Source organism: Hemiscyllium ocellatum, chromosome 11, assembly GCF_020745735.1.
Source record: "Hemiscyllium ocellatum isolate sHemOce1 chromosome 11, sHemOce1.pat.X.cur, whole genome shotgun sequence".
Classification (NCBI taxonomy): domain Eukaryota; kingdom Metazoa; phylum Chordata; class Chondrichthyes; order Orectolobiformes; family Hemiscylliidae; genus Hemiscyllium; species Hemiscyllium ocellatum.
In genome coordinates this window covers 72,463,814-72,476,987 of record NC_083411.1, presented here as the reverse complement: position 1 = coordinate 72,476,987, position 13,174 = coordinate 72,463,814, and the positions used below count along the sequence as shown (strand labels likewise).

The window sequence follows — 13,174 nt, the reverse complement described above, 5'->3', positions numbered from 1 at the left end:
TGGGCTTCAGATTGGTTTCACATTTTGGTGCAACATCGAGAGCCAAAGTGCCAGTTTCTGATAACCCTCAAGATGTTGCTGATGGGGGACTCAGCAATCAAGATGATTCCTTCTTGCTGCAGATGCTCATTGCCTGGCATTTGGTGGTGAGAAATCTATTTCTCACTTGTCAGCCTACCTGTCCCCAACTTACCACCCTGACCCCACCCCACTCCCACTATTTGCAGCTCCCCTTACATCCACCTCCAGTTCTGAAGAAGGGTTACACCTGAAACGTTGACTTCTCCACCTCCTGATGCTGCCTGGCTTGCTGTGTTCTTCCAGTCTTCTGCTTGTCTATCTTGGATTCCAGCATCTGCTGTTTTCTTGTCTCTAACCAACGCTGAGTATTATCCAGGTTTTGTTGCATGTGGAAATGGAGTATCCAAGGAGTCATAAATGGTGCTGAATACAATGTAGTCATTAGTGAACATCCCTACTTCTGACCTTGTGATGGGGCAAAGATCATGGTTTAAGCAGCTGAATATAGGTGGGCCTAGAGCAATGTCCTGGGACTGAGACGATTGGTCTCCAACAATAATAATCATCTTCCTTTGTTCTAGATATAAATTCCAGTCACTTTAAGTTTGTTAGTGTTCCTTGACACCAAACTTGGTCAAATGCTCCCTTGACCAGTCACTCTCACCTTTGGAATTCAGCTTTATCATCTATGATTACCAAGTGGTACTGACCAAATCTAAGTCATGAAGCAGTGAATAGGTTATCAGTGAGTGAGACTCACTTGATTGCAATGCTAATTGACATTGTTTGATGATGACTCAGGATAGAGAGATGGGGAAATAGTTGGTCAGGTTGGATTTGTCCTCCTTTTTGTGGGCAGGGCACAGATGCCAGTCTTGTGGTCCTTCTGGTAAAGCTTGGCTAGGGTCATAGTTAGTTCTGGTGGATAAGCCTTCTGTATTACCCCTAAGATGTTGTCAGGGCCTGCAGCCTTTGCAGTATCCAGTGCTCTTGCAATTAATTGAATTGGTTGAGGACAGGCATTCGTCACCATTGTTCCCTTTACACTGCGTGGCTATAAAGGCACCACGAGGTTACTCCGAAATTACATGCACACAGGTAGGTGTGACCAGCATGTGACATCCCATTGTCAGCAGGGTTTGGCACACAGCTTGGTAATTCGAACACCCAGTGAGATTAGAGGGGGTCTTCCTGATGAAGCTGAATTGGATCATTTACTTCTAGCTGAAGATGGTTGGAAATGCTTCTGCCTTCTCTGTCAGACTGAAGTACTGGGAATCTGAGAGTTTTGAGGATAAGTTTGTTTTTTTTTTTGGAGCCTCCTCCTCTTATAAATCATTTCATTGTCTCCCACCTTTTCAGTCTTGAATTTGACGGGACAGCAGAGCTTTAACCTGATCTGATGATTGTGGGATCACTTCGCATCACATGCTCTCAGTGCTTTGAATTTCACTTTTTTCTTCCCATTCACCATAAACTGATGGATTGAAGTAAAGGAAAAGACTATTATTGATTGCAGCTTCAGGATCTGCCCGAAACATCAATTTCGCTGCTCGTTGGATGTTGCCTGAACTGCTGTGCTCTTCCAGCACCACTGATCCAGAATCTGGTTTCCAGCATCATTGTTTTTACCTACCTGATTGCAGCTTCAGTCAAGCTTAGTGCTATGATGTAGAGGAACTGGTGTTGGACTGGAGTAGACAAAATTAAAAATCTTGCAACGCCAGGTAATAGTCCACCAGGTTTATTTGGCAGCAGTAGCTTTCAGAGCACTGCTCCTTCCTCAGGTAGCTTAGCGCTGTAAGACTGTAATTAACCTTACTCTGTCCAAGGCCCCAATTCCAATGGAATATCAGCGATCCATCCTGACATGGAGAACCCCCTCAGGATACAGTAACCTTTGCCCTTGAGATTGGACGTGGTCTGTAATGCAACATTAGTCTCGTCAGAGTCAAAAAAGATTTTTTAAAAAGCGTGTCACACACATTTACTCTGGTTAGGGGACCTTGTGTTTGAACTCAAGGTCTGTAACCATGAATCAAGTTATCCATGAATCATATGCTCTCGTGCTCTGGTATCCAATGAATACACATCCAAAGAATCTTTATACATGTTAGGGATGGAACGTGCATCATTGCTACCTAATTATGAATCTATTTGGAATTTGTTTTAGATGTACTGGAAAAGTACTGTCCAAATATTTAACTGCCAGGAGCTGGTTCCAAGCCGAGGCGGAATTGACAGAATGAAGGTTTTCTGTGTCTGGAAAGGACTTGTGTGTGAAGTGTGTTGGGCCTCCGTTTCAATCCATTTTCGAGACAGGCTTGAGTTTGCAGCCCAAACCTGGGACTAATTTACTCCTAATTGGCAGTCTCACTCAAGAGGGCCACAGGTGGGTAGTGTGGGAATTGGAGAGCTGCCAGATCTGTGCAGTGGGCCATGCTGCTCCTATTTGAGGCAAGTTGCTGGCAGACTGTATAGTGCTTTTACTGTGCTTCGCCAACAGTGTTGACACTGATTTGGGAGCACTTGATGCTAATTTAGGTTGCTGAGAAAAAGCAAGTATCCATTTCCTCAATATCCACATCCCTCCTTTTTGATGAGTGGAAAATCGCTCCCAAAGAAAAATCAAAATTTCAGTCAGTTATTGCAGCTTCAGTACAGTCAGCCAGAAAAGTGCTAATTCTGAAGATTATTTGAATTTATTTATTGAATGAGAAAAACACAGGGAGGCATTAAGTTCACTCTTTTTCAGTGGGTGGACCAGCTTATGACTCTGCAGTTGCATTTTTTAAATGAAGAAATACTGCTGTGAAGAGTTAACAAAAAGTATGTGTTTTCAAAGCCACCTTCATCCTTTCTTGCTGTGCTCATACCCCAGGCTTAATGGATTTTAAATGGCTTAACAGTGTTATCCCAGGAGATGTTGGTCCAGATGGTCTGTAAATGCAATAGGAAGTATCAGAACATCAAAGATTAAGAGATAGTCACGTCGACTCATATATTTAGTGGAATTTGATACTGGAAAATGAGTGATTATGCATTGGTACTCTGTAACTAGTCAGTAATGGCCTAAGGTCTTCATTTATTTATTTGCAGAGCGGTTATCAAAATATTTGGATGTGACATAAAGGGACAAACAACTTGTTTTAGTGTTTTTAAGACCAAACTGAAAAATAATTATAGTGATTACAAAGTTTAAGCAATGTCATATTGATGGTTGAGTACAATAATAACATTGTATTTTTAGCTGAAGCTGTCATTTTGTCATTTCAGATGAAAACTTCCTGGTTGCTAACTGATTGACGAATGCTGATTCCATGTATCTGTCCCTGGTATAAGCACACTCCTGACTAACGAGCCAAATACTGGGTTTAAATCATCTTTTTAAGAAAATTTCGCCCTCCCTCCCCCTTCCTTTCACCCACCCAATGATTGAAGAGGGGGGCGGCAGATGTTACATGAATAAGATTGTTTCTGGGAAAACTAAAATTGAAACGGGGATAAATAAAGATAGACTTATTCAAGTTTTGTGGTGAAAGTGAAGGAGGATGACAGGATGTTTCCTTGCATCTGGATAATGAACTTCATATATAATAAAAAGGAATCAATGTCACGCTTATCCAGATGAATGGATATGCTGATATTTATGCCAAAAATGCTTGCTTCACTGGGACTTTGTTGCAGCAATATATTTTGTTTCAGGATGAGTGGGACTTGCGATGTAGTGAAACTGGGTTTGAGTGGGTGTCATTAATTTAAGAGACTGCTGCAAACGTCATGTCTGCTGAGACAAGAATTTGCTTCCAAAGATAAATAGTATTTTGTCCACCCTTCCTGTTCTTATTCCCTACTGCTTATGTTTGAAATTGCTTAAAAAGATAAAAGGTCTTTCTTTAGTCAATGAATATTGGTCTCAATGGATTTTGTTTTGATGAGTTAATTGCATGACTTTCTAATGGAGGGTTGAAATAAGGAACTATTCTACGGGGATTGGAAAGTGGTCCATTCATTCTGCCTTGCTATCTGCTCAGGGCTAAAGTAGATGTATTTTGTTCAGTGTAATTTAATTTGTCCACTGGGTTTATGAACGGAGTGTGTGGGGTGCTTGAGCAATTCTTAGCTGTCCCAAAAATTAATATTCCACTTCCTCAACTTGCAACCCAATTATTTCTTAAATATTTCCACATGACCTGTTTCCCTTAAAAATACATTTGGTATGAATTATTTTGCTTTTATTTTATTAGAATATAAATTCTTGCATTGGTTCATTCCATATCCATATCCATATCCATAAGTTTTAAATGGCAGTGTGATCATATTATTCAAGACAGCTCCTGTATGCATATGGCCACTTAGAAACTTCCCTGAGTTTTCCCTGTAATTGTGACAGGAAATCAATCCACAATCCGATCTGTCTTTGACAACATTAGAAGCCAAGCTGCATGCATATCTTTGAGTACAAAGTTAAAAACAGTAAGCCTCACTACAATAATTTTGCAAGTTTGGCTCCAGTTTGATATTAGTCTGGAACACAACATGCGGTGTCACAAATTGCATTTTTAAAACTGTTGCTAAAGGAAAAAAAAGACTGACGATTAGGAGAAAATAATCGACTGTCTTACCAGACGTTCAATTATTATAAATGTTTACGGTGTAAACTGAAAAATAATTGTTGGTAGAAGAAAATGATCAGAAACGTCACATCATAGTTTTGGTTTTCAGATGGCTTCAAGAATGTTTTGTGTACCACATTTTGAAAACAGTTGATAACAGGAAAACATGCAATCCTGAAGGCAGATTTAACAAGGTATTTTAACTTTAATATAAACTGATTATCTCCTGTGGAAGAGAAAGAATCTCTTTATGTCACATACTGGATCAGCAAATGTTTCTGTGCTGAAACGGGCTAACAGTAACACTCATTTATTTTTGCCTTCCTGTTTTGCTTCATCACTTTCAAGGACACATCTGTTCATGGTTTTATTTGGTGGGCATTGCCTAGGGCAGAGGAGGACTTGAGGACATGATGTATGTGAGGCTGCCAGTAATTGGTGTTGGAGTGAGTGGTGTTCCTGGGAAACAAAGCCAAATGGGAAAGGGAAACCCAACAATGACTCAGCTGAAATAATTTGTTTTGTGGAAGATGGAATAGTATCACTGAGAGAAATGGGAATGCTGCAGGGGGTTTGGGGAGACTGGGATGGGGATAGATTCAAGGGGAAAGCTTTGAAGGGAGTCTATCACAAGAGAGTGGTAGATGAAGTAATGGAATTGGTAAATGGTGCACGATACAGCGACAACTCTTCGCAATTAGCTTATTATTCCAAAGCTGTTCCTTGTGCTAAAGTTGGAGTTTCACCACATTTAAATGAAGAGCAGAAACCAGTCAGCTGAATTAAAAGAATATGTCAGCATTCATTCTGTAAGTGAAGAAGATGATGATAATCTGCAGTGTTCAGAGTTTTTACAAAATTTAACTCTAAACAGCAGGCCATCACACAAATCTGTCATGAAATCTGGAAGCTGAACAAAGTCATGGGGGTATCAGGAAATGGGATGTATTGCACTACTGGAACCCTCTCCATCTCAGGATTGCTGGCAAGTGGGATATTTCTATAAACCCAGACTAAAGTGGCCTGAAGGCAGGTGCTTCATCCAGAAAGAGCAGTTTAAAAGCTATTCGAGTCCCATGAAGCATCAGCACAGTGCTTTCAGAATAGTCAATAGCTCACCTATATATGGTTGAACTTTCAAACCCCTCTTTAAACTCCTCACCCCACCTTTCTCCCTCATACCCACACCCCTTCCACCACCGTCCACGTAATTAAAAATATTCACAAGCCCCATTACAGCAGTTGAAAGCCATTGAATATCCCATATAACCCTGTATGCAAGCAAACATCAGAACTGCTGTCTCAACAGATGAGTACACTGAATATGTAAAAGCAGTGGGAAAGGTGTAACATTTATACTTGGCTATCGTACAAGGCTGCCCTTTGAAAAGTGTGAAATGTCATCTGTTTTTCTTTAGGCCAACTGAAGACTATTCCACTTTACAATGTTGATCCTTTCTTTGACAATGTTGCCAGGAATGGGAAGGTAGTGGCTCAGTGTTAATGTCGCTGGGCCAGCAAGCCAGAACCCCATGCTAATGTGCTGAGGACGTGGGTTCACATTGCACCATGGCAGATAATGAAATTTGGAAAATTTTTTTAAAAAAAGGAATTAAAAGGTAGTCTAATAGTTACCCTGCAGCCACTACCCTTTAGGGAAGGACATCAAGGTGGCACGATGGCACAGTGGTTAACACTGCTGCCTCACAGCACCAGAGACCCGGGTTCGATTCCCGCCTCAGGCGATTGACTGTGTGGAGTTTGCATGTTCTCCCCATGTCTGCGTGGGTTTCCTCCGGGTGCTCCGGTTTCCTCCCACAGTCCAAAGATGTGCGGGTTAGGTGAATTGGCCATGCTAAATTGCCCACAGTGTTAGGTAAGGGGTAAATGTAGGGATACGGGTGGGTTGCGGGTCGGTGTGGACTTGTTGGGCTGAAGGGCCTGTTTCCACACTGTAGGTAATCTAATCAATTGTCCATACCTTGTCTGGCTTACACATGCGCTTGAGTTTTGACTGCTTTGGTCATGTGCTTTAAATGCTGGTCAAGTCATTGATGCCTACATCCCATGAACAAATTTTTTTAAAGAAAGTAATAATCCAGAAAATGTAATTTAAAAGAGTTTCTTCATCCAGTAATTCACTTTTTTGAACACAGATGAAACTCATACTGGGGCACTTCATGATGAGCTGCTATTTATTTCTTTACATTTTACACATTTTCCGCATCCAGTCCATTGTTGACAAGTTCTGTAAACAGGAGTCATTCTGGATTCGAAGTGTTAACTTTGCTTCCCTCTCCGTAGGTACTGCCTGGCCAGTTGGCTTCTCCAGTGCTTTCTGCTTTTATTTCAGATTTCCAGCATCTGTAACATTTTGCTTTTATATCCGAAACAATCCGGCCAACTCCATGAAAATGAAAATAACTGAGCTGGGGCAGGCTCTCAATGAGTACACAATACTGTCTGTTCCATCCATCAGTGGAGTGAATGGACTCAGGGACCTGTTCACTGACCCACTCTCTTGAGAAAGGGCTGAGGACAGGAATAGGGGCACAATCTCCAGCTGCCAAAGGTTTTTGTTTTGGTCCTGCTTCCATTTGATCTAAGCTGCTGCCATGGACATCCTGCCTCAAGTCACGGAACAAGATCAGTACTCAGCTACAGGGGCTGATGCTGTTATCGGCAGATTTCAGTAGAATGGAGTGTTTATTCCTTCAGTAAACCTTCAGTAAAAGGTGTAAACCTGCCTTTCAAGCTTTGGAGAAAACAGTTCTTCGTTAGATTTTCATATTCTATAGACAACTAACGAGACTGTACAGAAAGGTATCATATTATACCGAAATTGTAAAATCCCAGGATGTAGTTTACTTCATTGCCCCATCCCTAAGTGCCCAGAGGGCAGTTAAAAGTCAGTTGTGTTGCTACGAGTCCGGAATCACATGTAGGCCAGACCAGAAAATGCCAACAGTTACCTTTCCTAAAGGACCTCAGTGAACTAGATGGGATTTTCCTGACAATCAGTGGTTTTGTGATCATCATTAGACTTTTAATTCCGGATTCTTATTACACCGGTGGGATTCAAACCTCGGGTCTTAGATTATTACCTGGATCTCTGAATTAATAGTTTAGCGAGAATACCACTAGGCCATCACCACTGCCTATAATATAGTTAGTTTTATTACTTTGCAATAGTGACTGCACTTCAAAAGCATCATATTGCTTATAATTCATTTGTTTGTTCAAAAGTAGTGAAAGCTACAGTATAAATATGGTTAATTAATTACTTCTGTTGTTTCTCACTTTTAGAAAAGCAGATTGTCTAAACCACTTGGCTTTTTAGCATTAGTAAATGTTGTGAGTGTATCTGTCTGTAGGTTAAGTCAAATCCTCCTCTTGTTTTATATACAGTATTACTCCACAAATTCCCTTTTGGTTTGACCTGCTGAGCCACGATGACTTCTGCCAAATATATAGGTGTCAGTGCCAACCCCTATGTCCTTGTTGATGCTGATCTATTCCTGATAATTCAGCTCCTACACTTTAAAAAGAACATCCTGCTAACGATTAATTCAAATTAAATAACATCAGCAGCACAGCAAAGTGTTCAGAAAATCAGACGTCCAAATCAAGTGAGTCTGCTGTGGGAAAGTCAGCTGCTGTGAGAGATAAAGGAGAGATTATTTTTTTTAAACCATATGACAAAAAAGGCCAACTGTGGAATGAATAAATCTAAATTCCATGAGCCATCATTATCTGGATTTCCTAAGGAAATATTTTGCAGCTTTAATTATCTAATATAATACAACAGAAGATGTTGATCTGCAGTGCCATTTCCTTTGGCTTAATGTTACACCTTTTGTTTTTGCAGGAAATTATACACCACTTTCTGAAGCAAGGGCAGAAGGTGGGCTACTTAACACTGGGGAAGGCAACATATTCCTTTTTTTAAGGAAAGGCAACTAGATAATGAAGCCTCCTCCATTTTCCAATGCGTTTATGTTTTTCTTTTCTTTTGCCAGGCGCAGATCAGCTGTAGAGACAGTAAACTATGGTACAAAGGCAACTCCTTATCTGGAAACCTTGGACGTGACTCCTGCCACAATTTGCGCACTGTGAAAGCTGCTCAACTCTACATTGCTGCTGCACAAGGCAAGCTATGGGGAACGACAGCCAGAACCCGATGTGTCTCATCAACGATTCATTCAAGTACACCCTGTATGGCTCCGTGTACAGCATTGTATTTATTCTTGGGTTGCTGACAAACTGCACCTCACTGTACTTCTTCAGCTGCAAAATGAAGATGCGCAATGAGACCACAATTTTTATGACCAATCTTGCTGTCTCGGACCTCCTTTTTGTCTTTACACTGCCCTTTAAGATCTTTTACAACATCAACCGCCACTGGCCCTTTGGTGACGGGCTGTGCAAAGTCTCTGGGACAGCGTTCCTCACGAACATATACGGGAGCATGCTGTTTCTCACCTGCATCAGTGCCGACCGATTCCTGGCCATAGTTTACCCCTTCAGGTCCAGGACCATCAGGACAAGGAGAAACACCAGCATCATCTGTGCTGGAGTGTGGCTTCTGGTGCTCAGTGGGGGTATCTCTGCATCTTTATTCTCCACCACTAACAACCGGGGCAATAACTCCAGTACCACCTGCTTTGAAGGTTTCTCCAAGGCCACATGGAAAACCTACCTGTCCAAGATCACCATATTCATTGAAATAGTTGGATTTCTTATTCCCTTGCTGTTGAATCTGACCTGCTCCTCGTTAGTTCTGAGGACTCTGAGGAAGCCAGAGACGTTGTCTCCAATTGGAGCCAACAAAGAAAGGGTACTGAAGATGATCATTGTGCACTTGTCCATTTTCATAATATGCTTTGTGCCCTACAACTCCATTCTGTTTATCTATGCTCTTGTGCGCTCACAGGCAATTGCAAACTGCTCCTTGGAGAGATTTGCCAAAACCATGTATCCCATCACTTTGTGCCTGGCTACCACAAACTGCTGTCTTGATCCCTTCGTTTATTACTTTACATCTGAATATTTTCAGAAGTATTTCAACATAAGGCCCTGCACCAAGCTCGATTCCATTTTCAAAAGTGAAACACCACTAACAATCAAGGGAGAGGCACTGACTGAGACTGTCAATAGGAATGGAGCCAATATTCATTTAGAATCTCAGTTTTAAGCTCATTACTTGGATGACTGAAGATTGCGTTCAGGACTCTATGACGACATTTTGTCTGTAACAAATGATCTGTGTGATAACGCTGCAGGATTTCAGAAGGAAAGGGTGGAATTTTCCCCTCCCCGTTGCAGCAAGAGTGATGGCGAGTCAAGTGACGAAATAGGGCAGGAGTGAAAAAGTCAGATTCTTGGAGAAGAGAGGAATGTTTCTAATTTCCCTCTCAACTGGCGACTTCAGAATCTCACCCTTGAGTGGTGACTGTTATATTTCCACACATTAGTATCTTGTTAAAAGAACCAAATTGCCCTAATTACATCCCACTTCCAATTCTCCTCTCCTCCACTGAGAAATTAGATGGTCCAAATTCCTGACAGGTTTAGCAGATTGGGCACCTACCAGCTGCAGCTCACCTCATGCATGTTCAGGCCATTATTTAATTGTATCTTCACCACATGATCCACAACCACTATCCTCTTTGATCCCCTTCATCCACACCAATCCATGCCAACAAATCACATCTTGCCTGCTCTCAGACCAACTCCGTTCTTTATCTCATCACTCCTTCAATGCCACTTTGAGTGAACAGATGTTGTGAAGTATTCCATTCTAGTAAAACAAACAAGAGTAGGACCTAGACAATAAATGGTAGGGCCCTGAGTAGTGTTGCAGAACGGAGAGACCTATGGGTACATAATTCTTTGACATTTATGTCACAGGTAGACAGAATGATTAAGATGTTTAGCAACTTGCCTTCACTGCTCAGAGTAGAACGTCATGTTGAAGTTGTACAAGATATTGGCGAGGCCTTTTCTGGAGAACTGGATGTAATTTTGGTCACCCTGTTATAGGTAAGATACTATTAAACTGGAGAAGGTTCAGAGAAGATTTAACCAGCATGTTTCCAGGAATGGAGGGTTTGAGTTATAAAAATAGGTTGGGATGTTTTTCAGTGGAGTTTAGGAGTTTGAGGGGTGACCTTTATAGAGGTTTATAAAATCATGATGGGTATAGATAAGGTGGGTCTTTTCCTTAAGTTGGGAGAGTTTAAAATGAATGGGCATATATTTAAGGTGAGAGGAAAAAGGTTTAAAAAGGACATGAGGGGCAACGTTTTTCACACAGAGTGATGTGTGAAAAAAGTCCATGAATTGCCAGAGGATGCGGTGGGTCCAGAAACGATTACAGTGTTTAAAAGACATTTGGATAAGTACATGAATAGGAAAGGTATGGAGGGATATGGCAAGTGGGACTAGTTTAGTTTGGGAACATGGTCAGCATGGACTGGTTGGACCCAAGGGTCTTTTTCCATACTGTATGACTCTATTCTGCCAGGTCATATTGTGTGCAGGGACAGTCACACATAGACAGAGATGCTTTCATGCTGACATGAAAAAAAACACATCTTAAAACTCTTAACTCACTTTCTGAACACGCTCACATTTTATCACCGAGTTATACAACAGGGGCTTGACCATGTCTAGTCCAATTGGGCAGAGGTCGATGGTCAAGTGCAAGCAGTGCAGGGATTTCACGGAGGTCAGTTGTGATGCTCAGTTCATGCTGCAGTGAGATAAAGAGTAAGATTGATTAGTATGGAAGAACAGCTAGTGACGAATGAGCAGATGATTAGGCAGGAAGTGCAGAGGGCAGGAAGGATCAGTAGGTGGAGAGAATGAGGTGAGTGTTGAGTGGCCATGATGCAGGTGATAGTATGAGTTGGTAGTGTGTGTGCCTTGGTGCAGTGACCGAGTTAGAGTGAGTGATGTCACGAGGAGTGCGTGGTCGCAGAGAGAGGGCCCTGTTGGCGTGCAGTGACCTTGAGGCAATGCGGGACACAGCCTGTTGTGGTTTACTCTCCAGGACTGGCTGCGTTTATTAGCATGGTTTCTGTTGCTGGGTGATCCGCAGGACAAAGCAGTGCCCTCCTCTCCACCAGGCCTGTCCACCACCACCTCCTGTCCTGCCTTGGTGATGTTTGCAGTGTTGAGTATTGCAGTGTGAGGGGACATTCAAGCGTCTGACATGGCAAGGCCTTTAAACATGGTGCCGAAGTATTTAAACTGGAAGGCTGCTGCAGTGGCCAGCACTTCCTCCTCTCTGGCATTTCCCCACAAAACACACCCCAAACCAGGTAGCATTAATTAAACAGTGAAAAGCAGAAGGTTGGAGATGTTACTTCACTTCCAGCCATTAAACTCACTTGCTGCCTACAAATGGGAAAATTCATCCCATGGTAAAGACGTTTGTTTGTGCACGTTGTATAGAATGCAGTCACTTTATCGATCCAAACAACCACTGATGGTAACGATTCTCCAGTAGCAGATTTTCATTCTTCAGTACTCCAAACCAACACCTATTTGGTTCACTCACAAACGTTCCCAATGAAGAAAGGTTTCCCCTTCTGATTCTGAAACTCAGTTATAACATTATAATATACAATCATTCACCATCACCTCATTTCTATTGTGCATTCCTATGAAGTAGGCATCTGATCTGTTATTCAGTTTTTAAAAAATGGTAAATTGAATACAGTACCATTTGTGGCTTTTCTCAGATCTTGTTTTTAACTCAAGTAACTTGCCTAGCCTTTCAATGAATTCCTGGTTCATGGTCAGCAGAGAAGAATCAGAAACCACCTGCATTGGCAGGACCTCGATATGAACCATGTTAAGAACAACTCCTACACATTCAAACTCATGCTAAACATTTCTACCTGTCACATTTTGGACAGATGATCTTGTCTGGCAGACATTAGGAATGTAATGCAATAAGAAGAGTTCAAGCCTTGAGGGGAAAATCTATATAAGAGGTCCAAAAGGAATCTCCAAGTCTTTAGACTTCTGCTATTTTGAAAAGATTTACAAGTCTAGAATACAAATGCATTATATTTAGAACCTGAAGCTTGAGGGAGCCAGTATTCTGCGTTCCTAATAAGTCATTCTGTTCAAAAGTAGTGCTGCTGTACCATTTTAACATTGCTTGTTTATTTGTGTGTCACTGAACCTACCTAATGAAAATAAATTTGCATTTATGCGATTAAAACTTGTCAGTTTACTTATACTTATATCCCAGTAAGTTCTAGATTTTAAGTTTGGGAAATTTAATTGCTTGCACTGCGTTGTTCTAAAATCAGCTGCTTCCAATTGTGTACCACTTCACATAGACACAGTTATTATCATATCAGCTTCAAGTTTACTGTCCAAACAGTTCCTGAATTTCCCATTTTCATACACTGTTGATGGACTCTCTTGCAGAATAGATTTTAGTGACAAAAAGCAAGTCTTGCTTTTAAAAGAAATTGATTGACAAAATGTGTCTGTAGATCTTTGGATGCCATCCAGGT

At 41.4% G+C, this 13,174-nt stretch overlaps 1 protein-coding gene across 1 annotated transcript in view; it reads left to right on the top strand.

Moving 5' to 3' along the window:
- Positions 1-12,832, top strand: part of lpar4 (lysophosphatidic acid receptor 4) — a 57,369-nt gene extending 44,537 nt beyond the window's left edge. Inside the window, exon 2 of the mRNA XM_060832608.1 lies at positions 8,657-12,832. Within this exon, the coding sequence (XP_060688591.1) occupies positions 8,794-9,831 (1,038 nt within the window). The 5' untranslated portion in view covers positions 8,657-8,793 and the 3' untranslated portion in view covers positions 9,832-12,832. The remainder of the gene's footprint in view (positions 1-8,656) is intronic.
- The last annotated feature ends 342 nt before the right edge of the window (positions 12,833-13,174 follow it).